Source organism: Elephantulus edwardii, unplaced genomic scaffold (assembly GCF_000299155.1).
Source record: "Elephantulus edwardii isolate Elephantulus edwardi_28Jun2011 unplaced genomic scaffold, EleEdw1.0 scaffold00206, whole genome shotgun sequence".
NCBI lineage: Eukaryota > Metazoa > Chordata > Mammalia > Macroscelidea > Macroscelididae > Elephantulus > Elephantulus edwardii.
The window spans coordinates 791,730-811,525 of record NW_006399956.1 but is presented as its reverse complement, the minus strand read 5'-3'; the positions used below and the strand labels follow the sequence as shown (position 1 = coordinate 811,525).

General features: G+C 38.2%; 1 protein-coding gene across 1 annotated transcript in view; it reads left to right on the top strand.

The window, feature by feature from the left end:
• The window catches only part of ST8SIA1 (ST8 alpha-N-acetyl-neuraminide alpha-2,8-sialyltransferase 1), a 242,445-nt gene extending 222,934 nt beyond the window's left edge, over positions 1 to 19,511 (top strand). The window contains exon 5 of the mRNA XM_006897203.1: positions 18,719 to 19,511. Coding sequence (XP_006897265.1) covers positions 18,719 to 19,205 — 487 coding nt within the window. The 3' untranslated portion in view covers positions 19,206 to 19,511. The remainder of the gene's footprint in view (positions 1 to 18,718) is intronic.
• Positions 19,512 to 19,796: the final 285 nt, after the last annotated feature.

The window sequence follows — 19,796 nt, the reverse complement described above, 5'->3', positions numbered from 1 at the left end:
CTTGATGTTTTTCTTTTAGGGTCTAATCTGTTTGGGGTTCACGGAGCTCCTTGATATAGATTTCCTCATTCTTCATAATTCCTGGGGAATTTTCTTCTACCTTTTCTGCTATTTTCTCAATGCTTTCCTTGTTGCCGTCATGTCCTGGAATTCCAATCATACATATTTTGCTCCAATTCACTGACTTTCATCTCTTCTCTTTGGTTTGTTGTGGGTTTTTTTGTGGTTTGGTTTTTCTTCCTCTCTCTCTTTCTGTGATGTTATAAATTTCTAGCAATTTTATCTTGGTATTCTAGATTGGATTTTCATTAATTTCTGTTATCTTGAGTACTCTGTTGACCGTGGTGACTGTACCCTCTCTGTCTTGCTATGATTTTTTACATCATCTATAGTTTCAATTATTTCTCCCATCGGTTGCATTTTCTTCCATGGTTTTTTATATTCTTCCATATCAATATATTTCTTCTGGTGCCCAGGCTTTGGAGTATTTGCTTTATTTTTGGCTTCCATTCTTTCTTACATCATTTGTACCTTTTTCTGTAGCTGTTTGTATGATTTCATGTCAATATATTTCTTCTGCCTCTCTATCTCTAGAATATTCATTGAGTCTACAATACACTCTGCTTTTTTGGGGGGGAGCTAATTTTGGTTTTGATTGTTTTGGGTTTTTTCCCCCACAATGCTTTAAGCTGCCTGCTGCTTTCTTGACATCATGTGACGTTTTTCTTAGTATATGTTTGGCTGTTTCTATTGTGTCTGTGTAAGTTGTTGACAGCGTTTATTTTTGTTGGGGTGTTTGTTTGTTTGTTTAACCTTTATGGTGTCATTGATGAGCAGACTCAAAGTGTTTCCTTTATGGGGGAGGGCAACTTGCTATATCAGAAGTCTTTTCCAGTCCTGTGCAATGGGGAAGCTCACTTTTCCTAAATCCATTCAATTTCCCTCTGCACTCCAGAACAATCTTATATGAATCTCACCTGAGTGCTGCCTGCCTCTTCTAAAATTCTTCTTACTGGTCCACAATGTGGCCAGATACCAGTTTCCTGATGATTGATGCACTCTTTCTATCCAAGGTCAGGTGAAGAGTGCAAGGCCCCATACCCCTTTGCAGCCACCCTCTCAGGTCTTGTACATAGCTTGATGGGAATATCTTTTGCCTGAACCTGACTCTTCTAAAGTTTGTATCTGTCGTTGGTGATGCTTGTGCACAGAGCAGTCAGAGACCAATGTCTTCTGGCTGAACTCTCCATGTTGAGTTTGGAGTCCAGGGGGACAGAGCCCTGTATCTCTGTGCAGCCATTATATCAGGTCTCTGGTGTGGTCTTGTGGGAATCCCCTGCCAGCATATGAAATTTGTAATTGTCCTTGGTGTTGGTGCTAAGGGCAGCCAGAGACCAACTTCCCCCTGGATACATTCTTTTCTATCCATTCATTAGATTTTTTTTGTCTTCTGTTACCATGGATGTTGTAGATTCAAGTAAAATTAAATCTTTGACAATTTCAGTATTTTCTTCATCTATCACAATGTTATCTATAGGTACAGTGAGAAAGATTTTTGTTTTGTTGATAATGAGATTTGATCTATATTAAAGGCTGTAGTCATAGATTTTCTGCAGTTAATGTCTCACATCTTCTTCACTTTCTATAAGCAAGGCTGTGTCTGCATAATGTAGGTTGTTGATGGATGTTCCTGCAATCTTGAAGTTACATTCTTCTTCATTTATTCAAGCTTTCTAATGATTTGCTCAGCATGTCACTGACTATGTATGGATACAGAATACAGCCCTGGCACACATTTTTCCTGATTTTAAACCATGACAAATGCTCTTGTTCTGGTCAGGCAGCTGCTTCTTGGTCTATGTATAGTTTTTTCATGAGTACAATTGTGTGTTCAGGGATTTCCGCTCATCTCAATATTATCCATAGTTTTTTATGATCCATATAGTTGAATAATCAATGAAACACAATTAATCATCTTTCTAGTAGTCTCTGCTTTCAACCAAGATCCATCTAATATTAGTAATGATACTCCCTATTCCACTGCCTCTTCTGGATTCAACTTGAATTTGGCAGTTCACTGTAATTGTACTGTTTCGGCTATTTTTTAAATCAAGATTTTACTTGCATATAATATTAAGCAGCTATTAATAATATTGTTCAATAATTTACACTCGGTTGGATCACTTTTCTTTTGCAGAGTGAAATCTCTTTCTTCCATTGGCCTGGTTGAGATTCATGTGGTAGATTAAGCCTTTGGACTTTTTCTACAAATATTTTTTATTTCTTAAATCTATTTTATACAAGTAGAAACCAGTATATGGCCTTATACAGCTGCTTGCAAGCTTGTACGACCTCAGTCACTATTCACCAAAGTAGGATGTAAAACATTATCTTTATGGGCATATTGTGCCAGTTGACCTTGATGTCCTCCAGGACTATTTCCAAGGTCCTAGACCAGCAACTCTTTTCCTCAGGATGTTTGGTTATTATTACAGCTTATACAGGATTGCCACCTGTTGGCTTTGATATGTGAACTCCCAACCTTTTGAATAGCAGGTTAACATGTAACCCACTATTCTACAATGGCTTCTATAAGGATTATCTCTCTTCCCCATTTCCATTGAATGATTCCAACTCATAGCAGACCCTCTTGTGAGTTTCCAAAGCTGTAAATTACAGGGAGGAGCCTACTCCTTTTTTCTCTCAAGGAGTAGCTGTCGGATTCAAACCACTAGAGAATTGAGGCTTTGGGTTAACAAAGCTTCTCTACAGACTGTGTCAACAAGGGCTTTTGTCACATCTCAGCTAAAATGTTTTCCCAAGTAATATGTCAATGAAAAAGAAAAAAACTCTCAACCAGATGGATTGGCACAGTGGCTCCAAGAGTGAATTTAAAAATAGCCATGATTGTGAGGATAGTGCAAGACTTAGTAGTGCTTTGGTCCGTTATATACAGAGTTTCTATGAGTCAGAGCCCACTCAACAAAGACAACAAGTAAAATGGAAACACACTCACTCAGTCTTTTCCTATTATATAATTTTATTTTTTTCAAGGCATTTGCCATGTATTTATTGCTCATTGTTTTTTCTTCTCACTTAAATGAAAGCTTATTGAGGGCAGAATTACTTTTATGCATTGCTCTCTGCTGTCTCCCTTAGGTGCATAAGAACAACAACCAGAATGTGATATGTACTCAATAAATAAATGTTGAGAAGGTGTGGTCAGTGATTTACTGGCTATAATAATAAATACTAGAATGTATTGAGAGCTAACTATAAGACAAACACTCTTCTAAGTACTTAATATTAATTCATGTGAACTAGATACAACTAATACTACTATTTGTACCAATGAAGAAACTTAAGTATATGCTTTAAGTAAGTATTAGAGATGTGATTGAAGTGTAAGTGTTGGGGCTTCAGAACCTACCCTTTAATATTAAACTGTTTTTCCATGTTATTTTGGAAAGCAAGAGAGCTGAGGATAGAGTCATCAGTATGAATTCAGATGTGAGCTGAGGACAGCTTGGTTCTTGAGAATTTTTTTCAAATTGACTTGGAATCTATCCAATATCTAGCAGAGAGTTTAGTGTTCTCCACAATACTTGGGGAATTTCCACTGCTTCAATATAAATGGTTCTTGTTTATTCCAATGATCTGTTTTAAGGCTCTTTCTCCTGCATATCTTGCCTTGTGTGATTGTGCTCCCTATACTCTGTCTCAATGCAGACATGGGTTAAATCTTCTTTTCCTTGATTGCTCCAAAATACGTATCACATCCAATGCACTATGTATTGGTAGCAGATTTTACAGAAGGTATGAAGTGATAGAGGGGAGTTAACTTATAAACTGTCAAGTAAACACTATAGAAATGGAATAGTAGGCCTCTCTATTATTAATATGTTGTTGTTGTTGTGTATCAGAGTCAGAACCATCCCATACTTGACCCTCTGGTGAGTTTTCAGAGGCAGTTAATTGCATGAGAAGAGATTGCCCATCTTTGTCCTGAGGAGCAGCTGGTGGCCTGGGCGTGCCTTCAGGTTGTAACACAGCTTCTCACCACTAGACCACAAAAGTTCCACTATTAACAGTTATATAACTATAGAAATATATATGTATTAGTACATAAATGGTGACAATATCACTTAAATTATGGTCTAAAATAAGACTAGATGATAATATAGTCTGAAAAATCTCCAATAGTCAAAATATGGTTTTGTATCTAATATTTCGTCTCTCACAATATTTTGCTTCTCTGTCTTGTTTTCCTCTCACCTTTTGTCTCTGCTCACTCCCACAGTCCTGTTACCTGTGTATACAGGAGAATTTAGTTACAACTTCTTTTGCTTTGTAGTCCAAGGACATTTTCTTGGGCTTTCACCTTCAACACTTAAAGCACTTGTGCACAGTTAAAGAAAAAAAGGATTTTCTCCCCATAAAGAACTTTAGCATCTGTTGTTAAAATGACATTTCCACCTGATTACAAGTGCCCAGATCCTGGTTTAAGTCATGAGAGCAAATGAAATTTGCCGAAGTGGTGGATGAGATATGAACCAGATTGCAGTGTGAAGGAAGGAAGTTGAGAAAGAGCTAGAGAAAAAAATGTACTTTTGGGTAAAATAATGTTTGTTTTTAGTTTGTTTTCAGATGTAGGAGATTTAAACAAAGACCCAGGTGAGAGAAATGAAGTGGTCAGTGGAAGGATATAGATATTTAGACAGAGACATTAACAAGGACTGTTGTAGAGTAAGTCCTAGAGAAGGAGAGAAGTGAGCCTACATCATAGATGAGTGAATTCATACAAGATAGGAATGATGCTCCATCCCCTTAGAGAAAATACAATTGTAAGAGACTGAATACAGAGTCTCTTAGTTGAGTTGAAGTCTGGAACCTGCCATGTTCCTGGTATGAAAATTCTTCAGAATAACTCAGCTTCGCTAGTCTTGAGGTAGCTCAAAAGCAGAAAAAAAGTTCAATGCCTGCTTCATAGAGTTATGTTGTTGTTATTGTTATTGTTAAGTGCTGTTGAATCATAGACGACTCATAGCGACCGTATGAACAAAAGACCTGAACACTTTAATAACTTTCATCGTTTCCCCAAGTTCATAGAGTTTCTGGAGGCAAGCTATTTCAGAAGTGGATGTCACTCCTGCATCCAAGCTTGTTTTAATCGGGGAACTCCACAAACTCTGTCCACCATGGGTAACCATTATCACATTTGAAACAACAGTGTCAGTGTCACAGTGTTCAGCATCACAGCAACCACGAGTTACCTCTGTACAGCAAATGTACTATAGAGATTGAATAAAATCCTGTATTATATAAAAATTGCTTTACCCCTTAGGTCTGATGACCCAGCTAACCTATAACCTTTCCCAAAGTTCAAATATATAGTCATCCCCTAAAGGCCTGTCCTAAATTTCTTTTTGCATTTTCAGCCTAGATTTGGAACCTCCATTCTACCTGTGTTTTACAAATTTAAATTCTAAAGGCACATTTTCTTAGGCATTATGTAAGAGTGGAATATCTTGATACGGAGTGCTGTTTGTAGTCTTGTAAAATATGTTCCTGTGAAAAAGACACTCCCACAGGATGACCATGTATAGAGAAGAAAGAAGATACTCTAAGTCAACACACAATAAACAGTCAAGGACAGAGGAAAAGGAAGCAACAGCTGGGTAAACAGCTCTAGAAAGGGACAGAAAAATGACAGTGAGCACCCATGAACATGGCCAGTCGTCAAAAAAATACTAGAAAAACAAGTTTGAAGAAAGGAGTTGACCCACTGGAAACCTGCCGAAATAATAGAGTAGAAGTAAATTCAGAAGTGTTAATATAAAACATTATAGAGAAAATAAATAGAATATTCTAAAAGACATTTGAAAGGGAATATTCTGAGATAAATTAACTGAAATATTTTTATCACTTCATTTTGTGAATGCATTTTAGAATGCACAAACAGTATTATAATAATGTTAACCCTTTTATTACTGTATTATTTAGGCTTTGAATTTTTGGTTGATACCCTGTGCTTTCAGTAATGTTGAAATTGACATGCTCTTTGAGCATGCTGAAATGGTTGGAGAGAAAGATACTTTTGAGGTAATATAGATTTTTATATAGTTATGGGGACATACATGAAGTCTGGTGGTAGAATTTGAAGCATGAGATCTCTCTTCAGATTCATGCAGTTATACAAGTCCCCACCAGTAGTTGGCAGCATGTACAAGTGGGATAGCAGCTTCCAAAGGAACCTGAGAGACTGAACATGTCACACAGGTCATGAAAGGGTTAAAATTCAAACCCATGTACATGTGAACCCAGTTTTCAGAGGCAGCTAATTACACAGAAGGAGATTGCCCATCCTTCTCCCACAGAGCAGCTGGTGGCCTTGAAACATGCCTTCAGGATTGCACCCCAGCTTCTTGCCAGCAGGACACCAGAGGATTTCCTTACGAAAGCATATCCAGTAAAACCTGCTCATGGTTTGAGGTATCATTGTAAGTGGGTTAATAATGACAGTAGTTCTGACTAGGATACATGAAATGGTTCAAAAAGTAAATGATCACAGTTCTAACCTTTAAGTATATTGATATATGTAAACTGGACTTACAAGAAAATGTTTCCATTATTAGAACTACAGTGTTTTTTAATGAAAAAGAAAAAATTTCTGCTGCAACAACAACAAAAAACCCCCCACAAACCTGCGAGTGTGGGCTCTTGATGAAACTGCCTTATTTTTCCTTGTTTTTCCAAGTTTTTCACCTTTAACAGAACTTTTTTATTACTTGTGTATCATTCTTTTTGCTGGATAACATTTGAATTGTCATTCTCTGACAATTTCCACTTGCTAAAAGTTCTTTCACTGGTTTCACTGTATAAATATATTTGCCTTCTAAAAGCAAAAACATGATAGATAGATGACAGAAGTCTCCTTTGAACCCTATGGTTATATCATATATCCCATTGCTTTCTTAGAGGTAACCAACTGTTTTCAGTTTTGCCTTGAAAAGCCAGGAGTCTTCAGGGATGTGTTCTTTTTCCATATCTATCCTTTTTTTAAAAAAAATTATTTTCTATTTGTATACATACAAAATTCATATACATTGTGTGTGTTTTATTTATATACATTGTGCATCACACATTTCTCTATTTGTGTTTCATAGTATAATTCTCATACATTGTTTTATAAAGTTAATCACCATTGATCCATGTCCACCATTACACCACCTTTTAAGTCGGGCCATTTCTGAAGCCTGTCTTTCTTTTTTCCTGTCAGATATTACATGTTCTTGAGCATACTCCATACTGTTTTCATTGTTGTAGCTTCTGTTTTGACATTTAATACAACACGTTGCCCTCTTTGTTATATTAAACCAAAATTATCTTAAAGATACTGCTTTATTCCGCCCCCTCTTTTTGTGTACCGTTGAATTGGATCCAACAGGCACAGGAGGAGATTGCCACTCCTTCTCCAGTGGAGTATCTGCTGGATAAGAACTTGCGCCTCTGGGATTGCAGCACAGCTTCTTGCCACTGGGCCGCCAGTGCTTCCTGATACTGCTTTATACTTCATGTTAATTTTTTTTTTTTAATCCATTGATTGAATTTTCTTTTTAAATGGTGTTGGCATTGTGAGAAGTTTACATTGAACCTACAGGCTTTTTTTGGAGAGCCATCTTGTGTTCATAAAGCTGCTACCTTTATTTTTGGTTTTGTTTTTTTTTTCACCCGGCATATATGGGAGCTTTGTTGCTGGTTCAAATGAAATCTCCATTCCATTATAGTTAACACATTATTGCTGTTATGCAGGGAAGTTTTGTACTTTTAAAAGTTAACTTGCCTAAGTCTCTTACTGTTTCCAATAGATAATATTTTCAGCCAATCCTCTTGTATACGTTCACAGGTAATTATCTGCAAACATTCATTGTTGTTGTGTGTACTGTTGAGTCAGAATGGATCCATAGCTGACCCTCCATTGAATTTTCAGAGACAATTTCATTACACAGGAGGAGATTGCCCATCTTTCTCCCACAGAGCAGTTGCTGGACTCAAACCACATACTTCTGGGATTCAGCACAGCTTCTTGTCCCTAGGCCACCAGAGCTCCGTAGTGATTAATATCCATATATAATCATATTGAAATTGTTATGTTTGTACATTTAAATATATATGTATATTATTGTTATGTGTTGTTGAGTTGTTTATGATTCATAGCAATCCTGTGTACAATAGCTCTGAACTCTGTCCTATCCTGAGCCAGTCTCACTGTCTCTGACAGATCTACCACCATTACTCCAGTTACTGTGTCCCAGGTCTTCCTGTCTTGCACTGTCCCTCCATCCTCCCAAGCATGATGTCCTTTTCCAAGGAATGGCCCCTCCTGGCAACATGTCCAAAGTATGTGAGATAGAGATTGAAAATCCTTGCCTTTAAGGAGCAGCCTGGCTTCACTCTCTCCAGGAAAGACCTGTTTGTTCTCTAGGCAGTTCATGGTATGTTTGATACACGTCTCTAGAACATTAACTTAAAGGCACCAATTATTCTTCTGTCATCCTTAGTCATTATCAAGCAATTTGATGCGTAGCAAGCAATTTCAAAGGCCATGGCCTAGATGAGGCAAACCTTAGTCTCTAGACTGACATCTTTGCACTTCAGCATTCTGGAGAGGCCCCTGACTGAAGATTTCCCTAATGCAATTAATCTTTTGATTTCCTGACTGTTGGTGCCAAGAGTGTTGACTGTGGATCTAAGCAAGCTGAAACTGTTAACAGACTCAATCTCTTCTCCATCTATCATGGTGCTGCCAATTGGCCCAGTGGTTAGAATCTTTATTTTCTTGATGTTGAGTTTCAATCCATATTGAAGATTGTAGTCCTTGACATTTTGTAGCAAACACATAAGGTCCTCCTCAGTTTCAATGAGCAAAGTTGTGTCATCTGTATAACATAGGTTGTTGATGAATCTTCCTCCAATCCTGATGCCATTCATCCTCATAAAGTTCAGCCTCTCAAATGATCTGTTCCACAGATTGAATAGGTATGGATAAAGGACACAAAAACGACTGGAACAGTACATCAGCAGAGAGCTTGCACATGTTCAGACTGAGTTTAGAAGCAGCTGTGGCACTAGGAACATCATAGCCTATGTTAGATGGATCTTGGCCAAAAGCAGAGAGTACCAGAGAACTGTCTATCTGTTTCTTTGACTATGGAAAGGCATTTGATTGTGTGGATCACAACAAATTGTGGCTATCCTTGAGAAGAATGGGGATCCCAGAATACTTAATTGTGTATATGAAAAACCTATAATTGGTCCAGGAAGCTGTAGTTAAAGCAGAGCAGGGAGACAGTGCTTGGTTCTGGATCAGGAAATGTGTGCATTAAGGATGCATTGTATTGTATTGATGATCTATATGCAGAACAGATCATTCAGGAGACTTGACTTTATGAGGAGGCATGTGGCATCAGGATTGGAGGAAGATTCATCAACAATCTACGTAATACAGTTGACACAACCTTGCTCATTGAAACTGAGGACCTGAAGCGTTTGCTGCAAAGGGTCAGGGACTGTTGTCTTCAATATGGATCGACGCTCAACATCAAGAAGACAAAGAATCTCACTACTGGGCCAATTGGCAGCACCATGATGGATGGAGAAGAGATTGAGCCTGTTAACAGTTACAGCCTTTCAGCTCCACAGTCAACACTCTTGGCACCACCAGTCAGGAAATTAAAAAATTGCATTGGGAATGTCTGTTGTCAGGGACCTCTCTAGAGTACTGAAGAACAATGATGTCTGTCAGTTTGGAGACTAACATGTTCCTGATCCAGTTGCTTGCTACGCATCTGAGAGCTGGACAGTAACTAAGTATGATAGAAGAATAATTGATACCTTTGAGTTGTGGTGCTGGAGAAGAGTGTTGAGCATACAGTGGACTGCCAGGAGAGCAAATGGGTTTGTCCTGGAAAGGGTAAAACCAGGATGATCCCTGAAGGAAAAAATCTGAAGCTCCATGTCACAATCTTTGGTCACATGGCCAGGAAGGACCAGTCCTTGGACAGAGACATCATGCTTGGACAGGAGGAAGGACAACGTCAGAGAGGAGCTCAGAATGAAAAGGATTGACTCAGTGACTGGAGAAATGGGATTAGGTCAGTTGGACACAATGAGATTGGCTCAGGATAGGGAAGAGTTTACAGCTAATGTACATTGGATCACTATGAGTCACAGGCAACTTGATAGCACATAACTACAACGACAACAACAGGACACACTCATTACTGATTTTAAGACATGCAGTGTTTCTTGACCCTGTTTCACATGAGCACAATCAAGTGTTCTGGGATTCCCGTTCTTCTCAGAGTCAGCCCCAGTTTGTTGTGATACACACCGTCAAATGCCTTTGCATAGTCAATGAAACACAGATAGACATTTCTCTGGTGCTCCCTGCTTCCTGCCAAGATCCATCTGACATTGGCTCTGATGTTCCTAGTGCACATCTTCTTCTAAATCCAGATTGTCTTCCTAATAGTTCTCTATCAATATACTATTCCAGTAATATTTTTATAATCTTCATTAGGAAGATTGTGATGAAATGTTAATGATAGTATTTGATAATTTTCCTACCCTGTCAGATATCTTTTTTTTGGAATGGGAATAAATATATATACAGAAATATGTATATATGTGTATAAAATGTAGATTAGATAGGTAGATAGATGATAGATAGATAGATAGATAGATAGATAGATAGATAGATAGATAGTTGTTGTTGTTAGGTGCGGTCGAGTCGTAGACAACTCATAGCGACCCTATGAATGGAAGACCTGAGCACTGTTCACAGAGTTTCAGAGGCAAGCCTCTTCGGAAGTGGACGCCACTTCTGCTTCCAACCTTGTTTTAATCAGGAAGCTCCAGCAAACACTGTCCACCATGGGTAACCATTATCACATATGGCACATCAGTGTCACAGTATTCAGCATCACAGCAACCATGAGTTACCTCTGTACAGCAATGCACAGATCAGTGCTATACCACCTAAAAGAATGTTTCACAAAAAAAAAAGACAACAAACAAAACCTCAATTTGAACCAGGCCCAAAGGCCGCAATATAATCACCCACCTTGGGCTTGGTAGTATAACTTTCTGTAGATAGATTTATGTAGATAGATACATAAATAAATTAATTGCTGGTGGCACAGTGTTATCCTGCAAATCAGAAGGCCACATTTCTCCAGCTTTTGGAATCCACTTGTAACTCTATGGTAGAAAGATAATAATTCTCTGCCCATTAAGAATTAAAGCCTCAGAAAGCAGTGACATTGAGAGTTTTAGTTTGTTATGTATTTTTTACATTGTTAATTTCCCATGTTTTTACATTTTTATCAGATGATACAGTCTTTGATAATTATTATATTAGTATTTCTTTTTGCAGTATAATATGTAATCATTCTAAGAAGTTTTCTACTTATGTTTAAAAAAATAAGATTTTTTTCTTCTTATTAATTTTAATGAAAGTTTATGGTGACTTTTAATTTCCATTCATTTATTGTTACACTTTTCTCCTGCCCAACCTCCCCCTAAGTTCGATCTTCTCTTTGAAAACTAAAGAAAAATTCTTTCATTTTTAAAGACTCTCATCATTATTTTTAATTTCTAGATTTATATATCATTGATTTTTGTCAGTTTCTGTTACAGATATATTCAAATTATCTTGTTAAGTGCATATTGTTAACAACTTATATTTTAGTTTGAGGGCTATAAATATCTTTTTTAAATTTTAATAATTTTAATGAACATTTACAGAGATTTTGGATTTCCATTCATTCATTATTGCACTTTTCTCCCTGCCCAGCCCACCCCCCACCCCCAGTTCGCTCCCCTCTTTGAAAAGCAAAAGAAAAATTCCTTCTTTGGTATACAATCCCCTCCCACCACCCCAAGTACACTCCACTATGCAACCTTAATTCTGGACTCTTGTGATAACCATAATATCCTATCGTATATCGCTTTTAAGTTATTCTCTCCCTCATCTGTTTCAATGCAGTATACATAATTTATCTAGTTTTTCTCAGTTTTACCCAAACCCTGATGTCAGTGCCATTCTACAACAGTGGCACCAGGCAGTATTTGTCCTTTTGTGACTGAGATATTTCACTCAGCATAATGTCCTCCAGGGTCACCCATTTTGAGTAATATTGCACGAGTTCCTTGTTTTTCAATGCTGTGTAGTATTCCATTGTGTGAATATACCACAGCTTCTCTATCCATTCGTTTGTTGATGGGCTATACATACCTTTATAAAATTGAAATCTGTTATGACCAAGAAATCCCTGGGTATAAAAGGTCATGACTACTACTCAAAAGCCTGGAAAGTCACATGTACCCAGAGGTGCCTCAGAAGACAGGCCTGGTGATCCATTTCCGATAACTGAACTTTTGAAAGTCCTGTGGAGCAGGATTGCTGTGCACATGGAGCATGTCAAGTCCAATTCGACTCCATGACAATTGTACATTTTTATCAACTATGCATTTTTATGTACGCTAGGTATGCATCCTGTCTCCATACCTTTTCAATATATGTATGCAGAGCAGATTATCTGAGAGGCTGGGCTCTATGAGGAGAATTGTGGCATCAGGATTGGTGGAAGATCTACTAACTATCTGCGTTATGCAGATGACACAACCCTGCTCGCTGAAACTGAGGAGGACCTCATGCACTTGCTGCGAATGGACAAGGACTGCAGCCTTCAGTATGGACTGAGGCTCAATGTCAAGAAGACAAAGATTCTCGCCACTGGACCAATTGGCAGCATCAGGATGGATGACGAAGAGATTGAGATTGTTCACAGCTTCAGTTTGCTCGGCTCCACAGTCAACACTCTTGGCACCAGCAGTCAGGAAATCAAAAAGCATATCGCGATGGGAAAGTCTGCTGTTAGGGACCTCTCTAAAGTATTCAGGAGCAACGGTGTCTCTCTGGAGACTAAGGTGCGCCTGATACAGGCCATGGTCTTTGCAATCGCTTGTTATGCATCAGAGAGTTGGACAATGACTAGGGAGGACAGAAGGAGAGTGGATGCTTTTGAGCTGTGGTGCTGGAGAAGAGTACTGAATGTACCATGGACTGCCAGGAAAACAAACAGATTCATCTTGGAGAGGATTAAACCAAGATAGTCCTTGGAGGCAAGGATTCTGGGGCTTCGTCTGACATACTTTGGACATGTTTCCAGGAGGGACGGGTCCTTGGAGAGGGACATCATGCTTGGGAGGGTGGAGGGACAGCACAGGAGGGGAAGACCCTCTATGAGATGGATTGATTCGGTGACTGGGGTAATCGGGATGGGTGTGTCAGAGGCAGTGCGGTTGGTGCAGGATAGAGCAGGGTTTAGGGCTGTTGTGCATAGGGTCGCTATGAGTCGCAAACTACTCGACGGCACATAACAACAACAACATGCATTTTTATCAAAATTACACACAAATATCATGTCAGAAGTAAAGAGTATGACAAAGCCTAAAATAAAAACCAGTAATCCCTTGTTTCATGCCTCCTTACCCCTCCAAGTCATATTCCAATAATTCAACCTATTTTTAACTTCTTTGGTTGATTATTTTATTACATTTTAAAGTAGCAGTATTAATTAAAATTTACATTTTTAATGTGTCCAGTGATATCCTATGGAGAAATATATTTCAGTTTCTTACCATAGATCTCACAGATTCTCCTTTCTTCCCCCAGTATGCTTCTTACTTCTCAATCCAGATATATCTCAGCTCACTATTTGACTCAGTATATATGCATTGGGATCTTGTGTGTCAGAAGTGTGAGGGTGGTGCAGGGGACAGGACTGGTTTCAGATCTTTTGTTCATAGGGTTGCTATGAGTCATACTTGATTCGATGGCACCTAACAACAACAATATATGTAAGCATTGTTCCTGACTGAGGCAGAATGCAAATTACAAGTATTTTTGTGTCCTGTCCAACTCTTAATAAAATTATTGGGCAGTGCTATGTTTCTTTTGTACCATCAAATAGACCACAATGCATAGCGATGTTGTGTACCACAGATCAACGCTGTGACAGATCTGCTGTCCTCCTGGTAATCTCCACTGTGCTTACACTAGTTGTTGTAGACAGTGTGTCAGTGAAACTTGTTGAGGATCTTCCTCTCCTTCAGTGACCCCTTGCTTTTTCAAACGTGTTGTCCTTTTTCAAGAACTAGTCCCTCCTGATAACGTACTCAAAGTACGTGAGACAGAGTTTCACAATACTTGTCTCTGAAGAACTCTCTTACTGTACTTCTTTCAAGACTGATTAGCTTTCTTTTGTCAGTCCGTGGGCACTTTGCCAATAACACAATTCAGATTCTTTGATGTTCTTAGGTGCCAGTGAGTTGAAAATGAATTTAAGTGACCCTCCCTGTAAAGAGCAAAACGAAACCCATCTTCCCCATCCCTGATATACTCGAGCCCATTGTTACAGCCACTGTGTCATTCTGTCATGTTGAGGCTTTTCTTCTTTTTCAATTGACCCTCCCCTTTCCAATGTACTTGATGTGCTTGTCCAAGGACAATATTCCCAAAATGTGTAAAATGAAGTTTCACCAACCTCGCTCCGAAGGAGCACGCTGGCTTCACTGTTTTCAAAATAAATTTGCTTATTCTTTTGCAACTTCAAGGGACAGTCAGTCCTCTTCTCCACTGCTAAACTCAAAGGCATCAGTTTTTCTGTCATTCTGATTCATTGTCCAGTTTTCAAAAGCATATGAAATAATTGAAAATACCAAGCCATTTCTGTAGCAGCTACTAAATTATCTCTCCCATTAGTGTTGCAAATATTGTCTCATTACTGCCAGACATATTAATCTATTACTACTGCTGCTACTTTCTCTTTCTATTTGGGGAGCTGATTGATGACTTTCTTGATTTTACTCTGGGGCTTTTTGCTGAAGTTTTCTGTTACCATATTACATCTGGTGTATTTTTAAATAGCCAACATCTTTTCAATCACTTTTTATGTGTCTGAGAGCTTGACAATGAATACGGATGACAGAAGAACAATTGATGCCTTTGAGCTGTGGTGTTGGAAAAGAGTACTGAATATCCCATAAATTGCCAAAAGAACAAATGGATATGTTTTGGGGAAAGTGAAGCCAGGGTGCTATGTCTCACATACTTTGGACATTTTTCTAGGAGAGGCTATACCTTGAAAGGAACAACATGCTTGCAAAAGAGAAGAGTTTCAGTGAGATGAATTGGCATAGCAATGGGCCCAAGTGCATCAGAGTTGGTGGAGGTAGGACAGGATAAGACAGGGTTCCAGTCCACTGTTCATAGGGTTGCTATGAGTCATATTTGACTCAATGACACCTAACAAAAACAAATTTCTTATTAATGTTCTTTGGAGCAAGTGCAACCAAAGTGTTTCTTGGAGGCAAGCATGGAGATATTTTATCTCACATAATTTGGGCATGTTGTTAGGAGGGGCTGTTCCTTGGAGGGTGACATCATTCTTGGAAATGTAGAGGGTTAGTGAAGGAGATGAAGACCCTCAATGAGATGGATTGACACAGAGACTGCAGCAATGGGCTCAAATGTGTGGGAGATGGTGAGGATGGCACAGAATAGAACAGAGTTCAAATCTGTTACTCATCAGATCATTTTGAGTTGTATTAGACTTGATGGCACATAACAACAACAAAGTCTTATTGTATTGATGCAATAACTGTTCTGATTTATGAACAATTACAGATTTAAAGAGTTCATTTTCTGCTTTTACTGAGAATATACATAGAACCTAGACCAATCCAACAGTTTCCATATGTGAAATTCAAAGACCGTGAGTACATTCTTCAAATTTCATTATCACTTTTTTCCTTCATTTTCTGAGTTGTTCCTTTCCTATTAACATGAGTTTACTGCTTCTTAGGTTTCCTGAAAAATCTTTCATGTTTCTTTGGTCATTTTGAGTCTACATACATACAAGACAGTCATTATTTAAGCTTAATTAGTTAATTAAGCTTAAGAATTGATTTAAATCCTGAGATGTTGGTTTCATGTTTAAAGATTATCTTTGGATAATAGTTTCAGGGTGTCACCCAGGCTTAATGACGCTAGTAAGTCTGGATTCCATGAAAATTTGAAATTTCTTTCTACATTTTTTCCTTTTGATTAGATATATTTTATAGAATTGTGATTAAACTCTTCCGTAATGGTAGTTAGACACTATGAAATTATTCTCTCATGGCAAAGGAGATTGTTGTTTATGGGAGAAAGCTTATGGGAGAAACACTTGTTTCTCCCTCTTGATCCTGATATTTGCTCCAGATGACTGCTTGCAACCTTTTTAAGTCCCCAAGCACACCACCACAAACAAAAAGGCAGACCAGCCATACTAAGTATTAGACCAATGATACTCCATGAAACCTGATCCTAAACTTCCAAACCAAGAAACCAAAATCCTGTGATGTGTTTGGTTGTACATGTTGTTGTTAGGTATGGTTGAGCTGATGATGACTCATAGGGCCCCATCAGTAACAGATCTGAATCTTGCCCTAATTTGTGCCATCCTCATCATCTCTAATATACATGAGCCCATTGTTACAGTCACTGTGTCAATTCTTCATTGAGGGTCTTCCTCTCTTTTGCTGACCCTCAACCTTTGGAGAAGGAACAACCAGGGATCTTCTTGGAGGCAAGGATGTATTTTGGTTGTACACAGGCCTCAGTAGGAAATAACACCTCAACACATTGCGGTTGAGTCAGAACCAACTCATAGCTGACCAGCTAGTGGATTTTCAAAGACTGTAAATCAGACACGAGGAGATTGCCCATCTTTCTCCCAAGGAACAGCTGGTGGATACAAACCACCTGCCTTTGACTTAGCAATGCAACTTCTTACTCACTGAGCCCAAAAACACCTTATAGGCCTCACCAGCTGCTCATTTTGTTGTTGCAAAAATGTAGCCTTTCCTATTAGCCATTTGCCAATTCAACTTTTTTATAGTTGTACTACTTATTGACATCAGTTACCCTCATCAACTATGCATCCCTTTACCCTAATCAATGTGATTTTTTTTCATCATCATAAACCATATGTTATTATAAGCAATAACCTCTATCAAACTCAGGTAATCACTAATTAACTTTATTCTTTATTTATGTTTTTCTATTACTTCTAAAGTATCATAGATTGTAAGTGGTTTTCTTCTGACTCTTGAGTAGTCTTATTTTCTTCTGAGCTTCTTTGTTTTTCAGTTTTCTTCTCTTACTCCAGTGCTGGAGGCTTTCTTTCAGTGTCAGTTATCTTGGCTACCTGCTCTTGCTCAATATCTGGAAGCTAAGTGCAGGATTGAATCAGACAGGCCATGAGTGAGTTTCATTATAATCCAAACAATTGGCACATTGGCTTTCTCTTGGGCAGCTCCCCAAAGGAGCCACCTATAGGTCTCTTCTTTTAGGTCAGTTTAATTATTCTCTTTGAGCACTCTATACCTGGCTGTCAATACTTTATGTGCTGAGAAGAATTCAAAGTTTCCCCAGTGCTGTATGAAGTTATCTATATACGCTCTCCCTTCCAGAGCAGAAGTAATATTTCTTAGTGCTTTATACAAACATCAGCCTTTGTCCTTTTAATGTTATACTGTTATAACATTACATACAGCTATATTTTTGTTTCCTCATTGGATTTTGCTTTTCTGAAGTAAAAAAAAAATGGGCACACTAAGTTTTAATTCTGAGTTCCTGCACAAAAAAGATTGTACTAGACACTTTAGTTAAACTCTAATGGACCAAAATGGTACAATCATTTTATTAAGCTTTGTGGACAATTCATTCACAATATAATTTTATAATAGTAACAAATGTTTATTTCCTGAAATGCAAATCACTGTTAGAGCATTGATTGGTCTGAATATGTGTAGAATCACAGAATTTGAGCAGAAGATGTGTCTTTAAAATACTTCTCATGATTTGCAGATGAGGAAGTCATCCCTGTGTTTATGGTAGATCACACAGGTAGCTTTTATCAGAATTCTACTCAGCAGCCTTTGTGTGATTAAACCATTTTCTATTCTAGAGAAATATATTCTAGTAAGAGAGAAAATGACTGCACAAATAATTTTAGTTCAGACAAGACACCTTTAAAGAAAGTTTACCTGAGTTTAAAACAGTTATTGTTGTCAGGTGTCATCAAGTCAGTTGCCAGTCATAGTGATCCCGTGTACACCAAAAGCAAAACCCGTCTGGTCCTGTGTCATCCTCACAGTTATTGCTGTATTTGATCCCATTGTTGTACCCACTATGTCAGTCCATCTCATTGAAGATCTTCTATTTTGCTGATCCCATATAATCCACCAAACATAATATCCACCTTTGGGTGCTAGTTCTGTCTGAGAACCAAAGTATATGAGCTGAAGTTTCACCATCTCTGCATGTAAGCAGCATTCTAGATGTGCTTTTTCCAAGATAGGTTTGTCCATGTTTCTGACAGTCCATGGTATAGTCAATATTCTTCTCCAACATCCCAGTTCACTGCACTGATCTAGAGTGAGCAGAAACAGGCTATTTGATAATAAGCCATTGGTGAATTCAAGTAGATTTTAAATACAAACTTATTTTACGTGTTTCTACTGATATAATTTGCACCTTTAGAGCCATCAGAAGAACAGGAGAGTTGGTTTCTCCAGATTTAATTGAACTTTTTCTCTTTCTTAGGTTTCAAAACCTTCTTTGGTCCAGAAAGACATTTGTGGACAACATGAAAATCTATAACCACAGTTACATCTATATGCCTGCGTTTTCTATGAAGACAGGGACAGAGCCATCGCTCCGTGTTTATTATACACTGTCAGATGTCGGTGCAAATCAAACAGTGCTTTTTGCTAACCCCAACTTCCTGCGTAACATCGGAAAATTCTGGAAAAGTAGGGGAATTCATGCTAAGCGCCTGTCCACAGGACTCTTTCTGGTGAGTGCAGCCCTGGGCCTCTGTGAAGAGGTGGCCATCTATGGCTTCTGGCCCTTCTCTGTAAATATGCATGAGCAGCCCATCAGCCATCACTATTATGACAACGTCTTACCCTTTTCTGGCTTCCATGCTATGCCTGAGGAGTTTCTCCAACTCTGGTATCTTCATAAGATCGGTGCACTGAGAATGCAGCTAGACCCATGTGACAGCAGCTTGCATCAGCCCACATCCTAGGGACTACGGAAGAAGAAAGAACTGAGCCAGGGTATTTTTCTTAGGTTTTCTATGTGACTCTAGAAGAAAATGGTCAAGTTGTTTCATGGATTTGCATGAATTAAAAAGCAGAAAGGAAACCTCTACTTTTGATGTTGGCTTTGAGGATTAAAATAGAAATGTCTTATGACATTTTTTCTATAGCACATTGTGGATTTTCAGCTGGTAAAATACTATTGAAATGCTGTTGTTTACATGGTTCAAAACTAGAAGATATGGTGTAAAAACAAGATGGACCTCTATTTACCAAGGCTGAAGAACTAATCAGAGTTGAATAAAGAGAATGCCAGGGAAAATGTTACTGGCTTAAATAAAACAACAACAACAACAAAAACCAACAGCAAACCAACCTACCTTATTAGGTTTAAAATCATAGAAGGAAGTTTTTTATATTATCATTTATTTTTGCCCTATTTAGGGGCAGTGGGTAGGTACTGGGGTAAATTTAAAAACAAAATCCTTTACTGAGTAATGAGGATATAAAATGCTACAGCTGATTTGTTGTACCAAGTCTATGTTAATTATAGTTGCCCTCTTTTTCAAAATATGAAG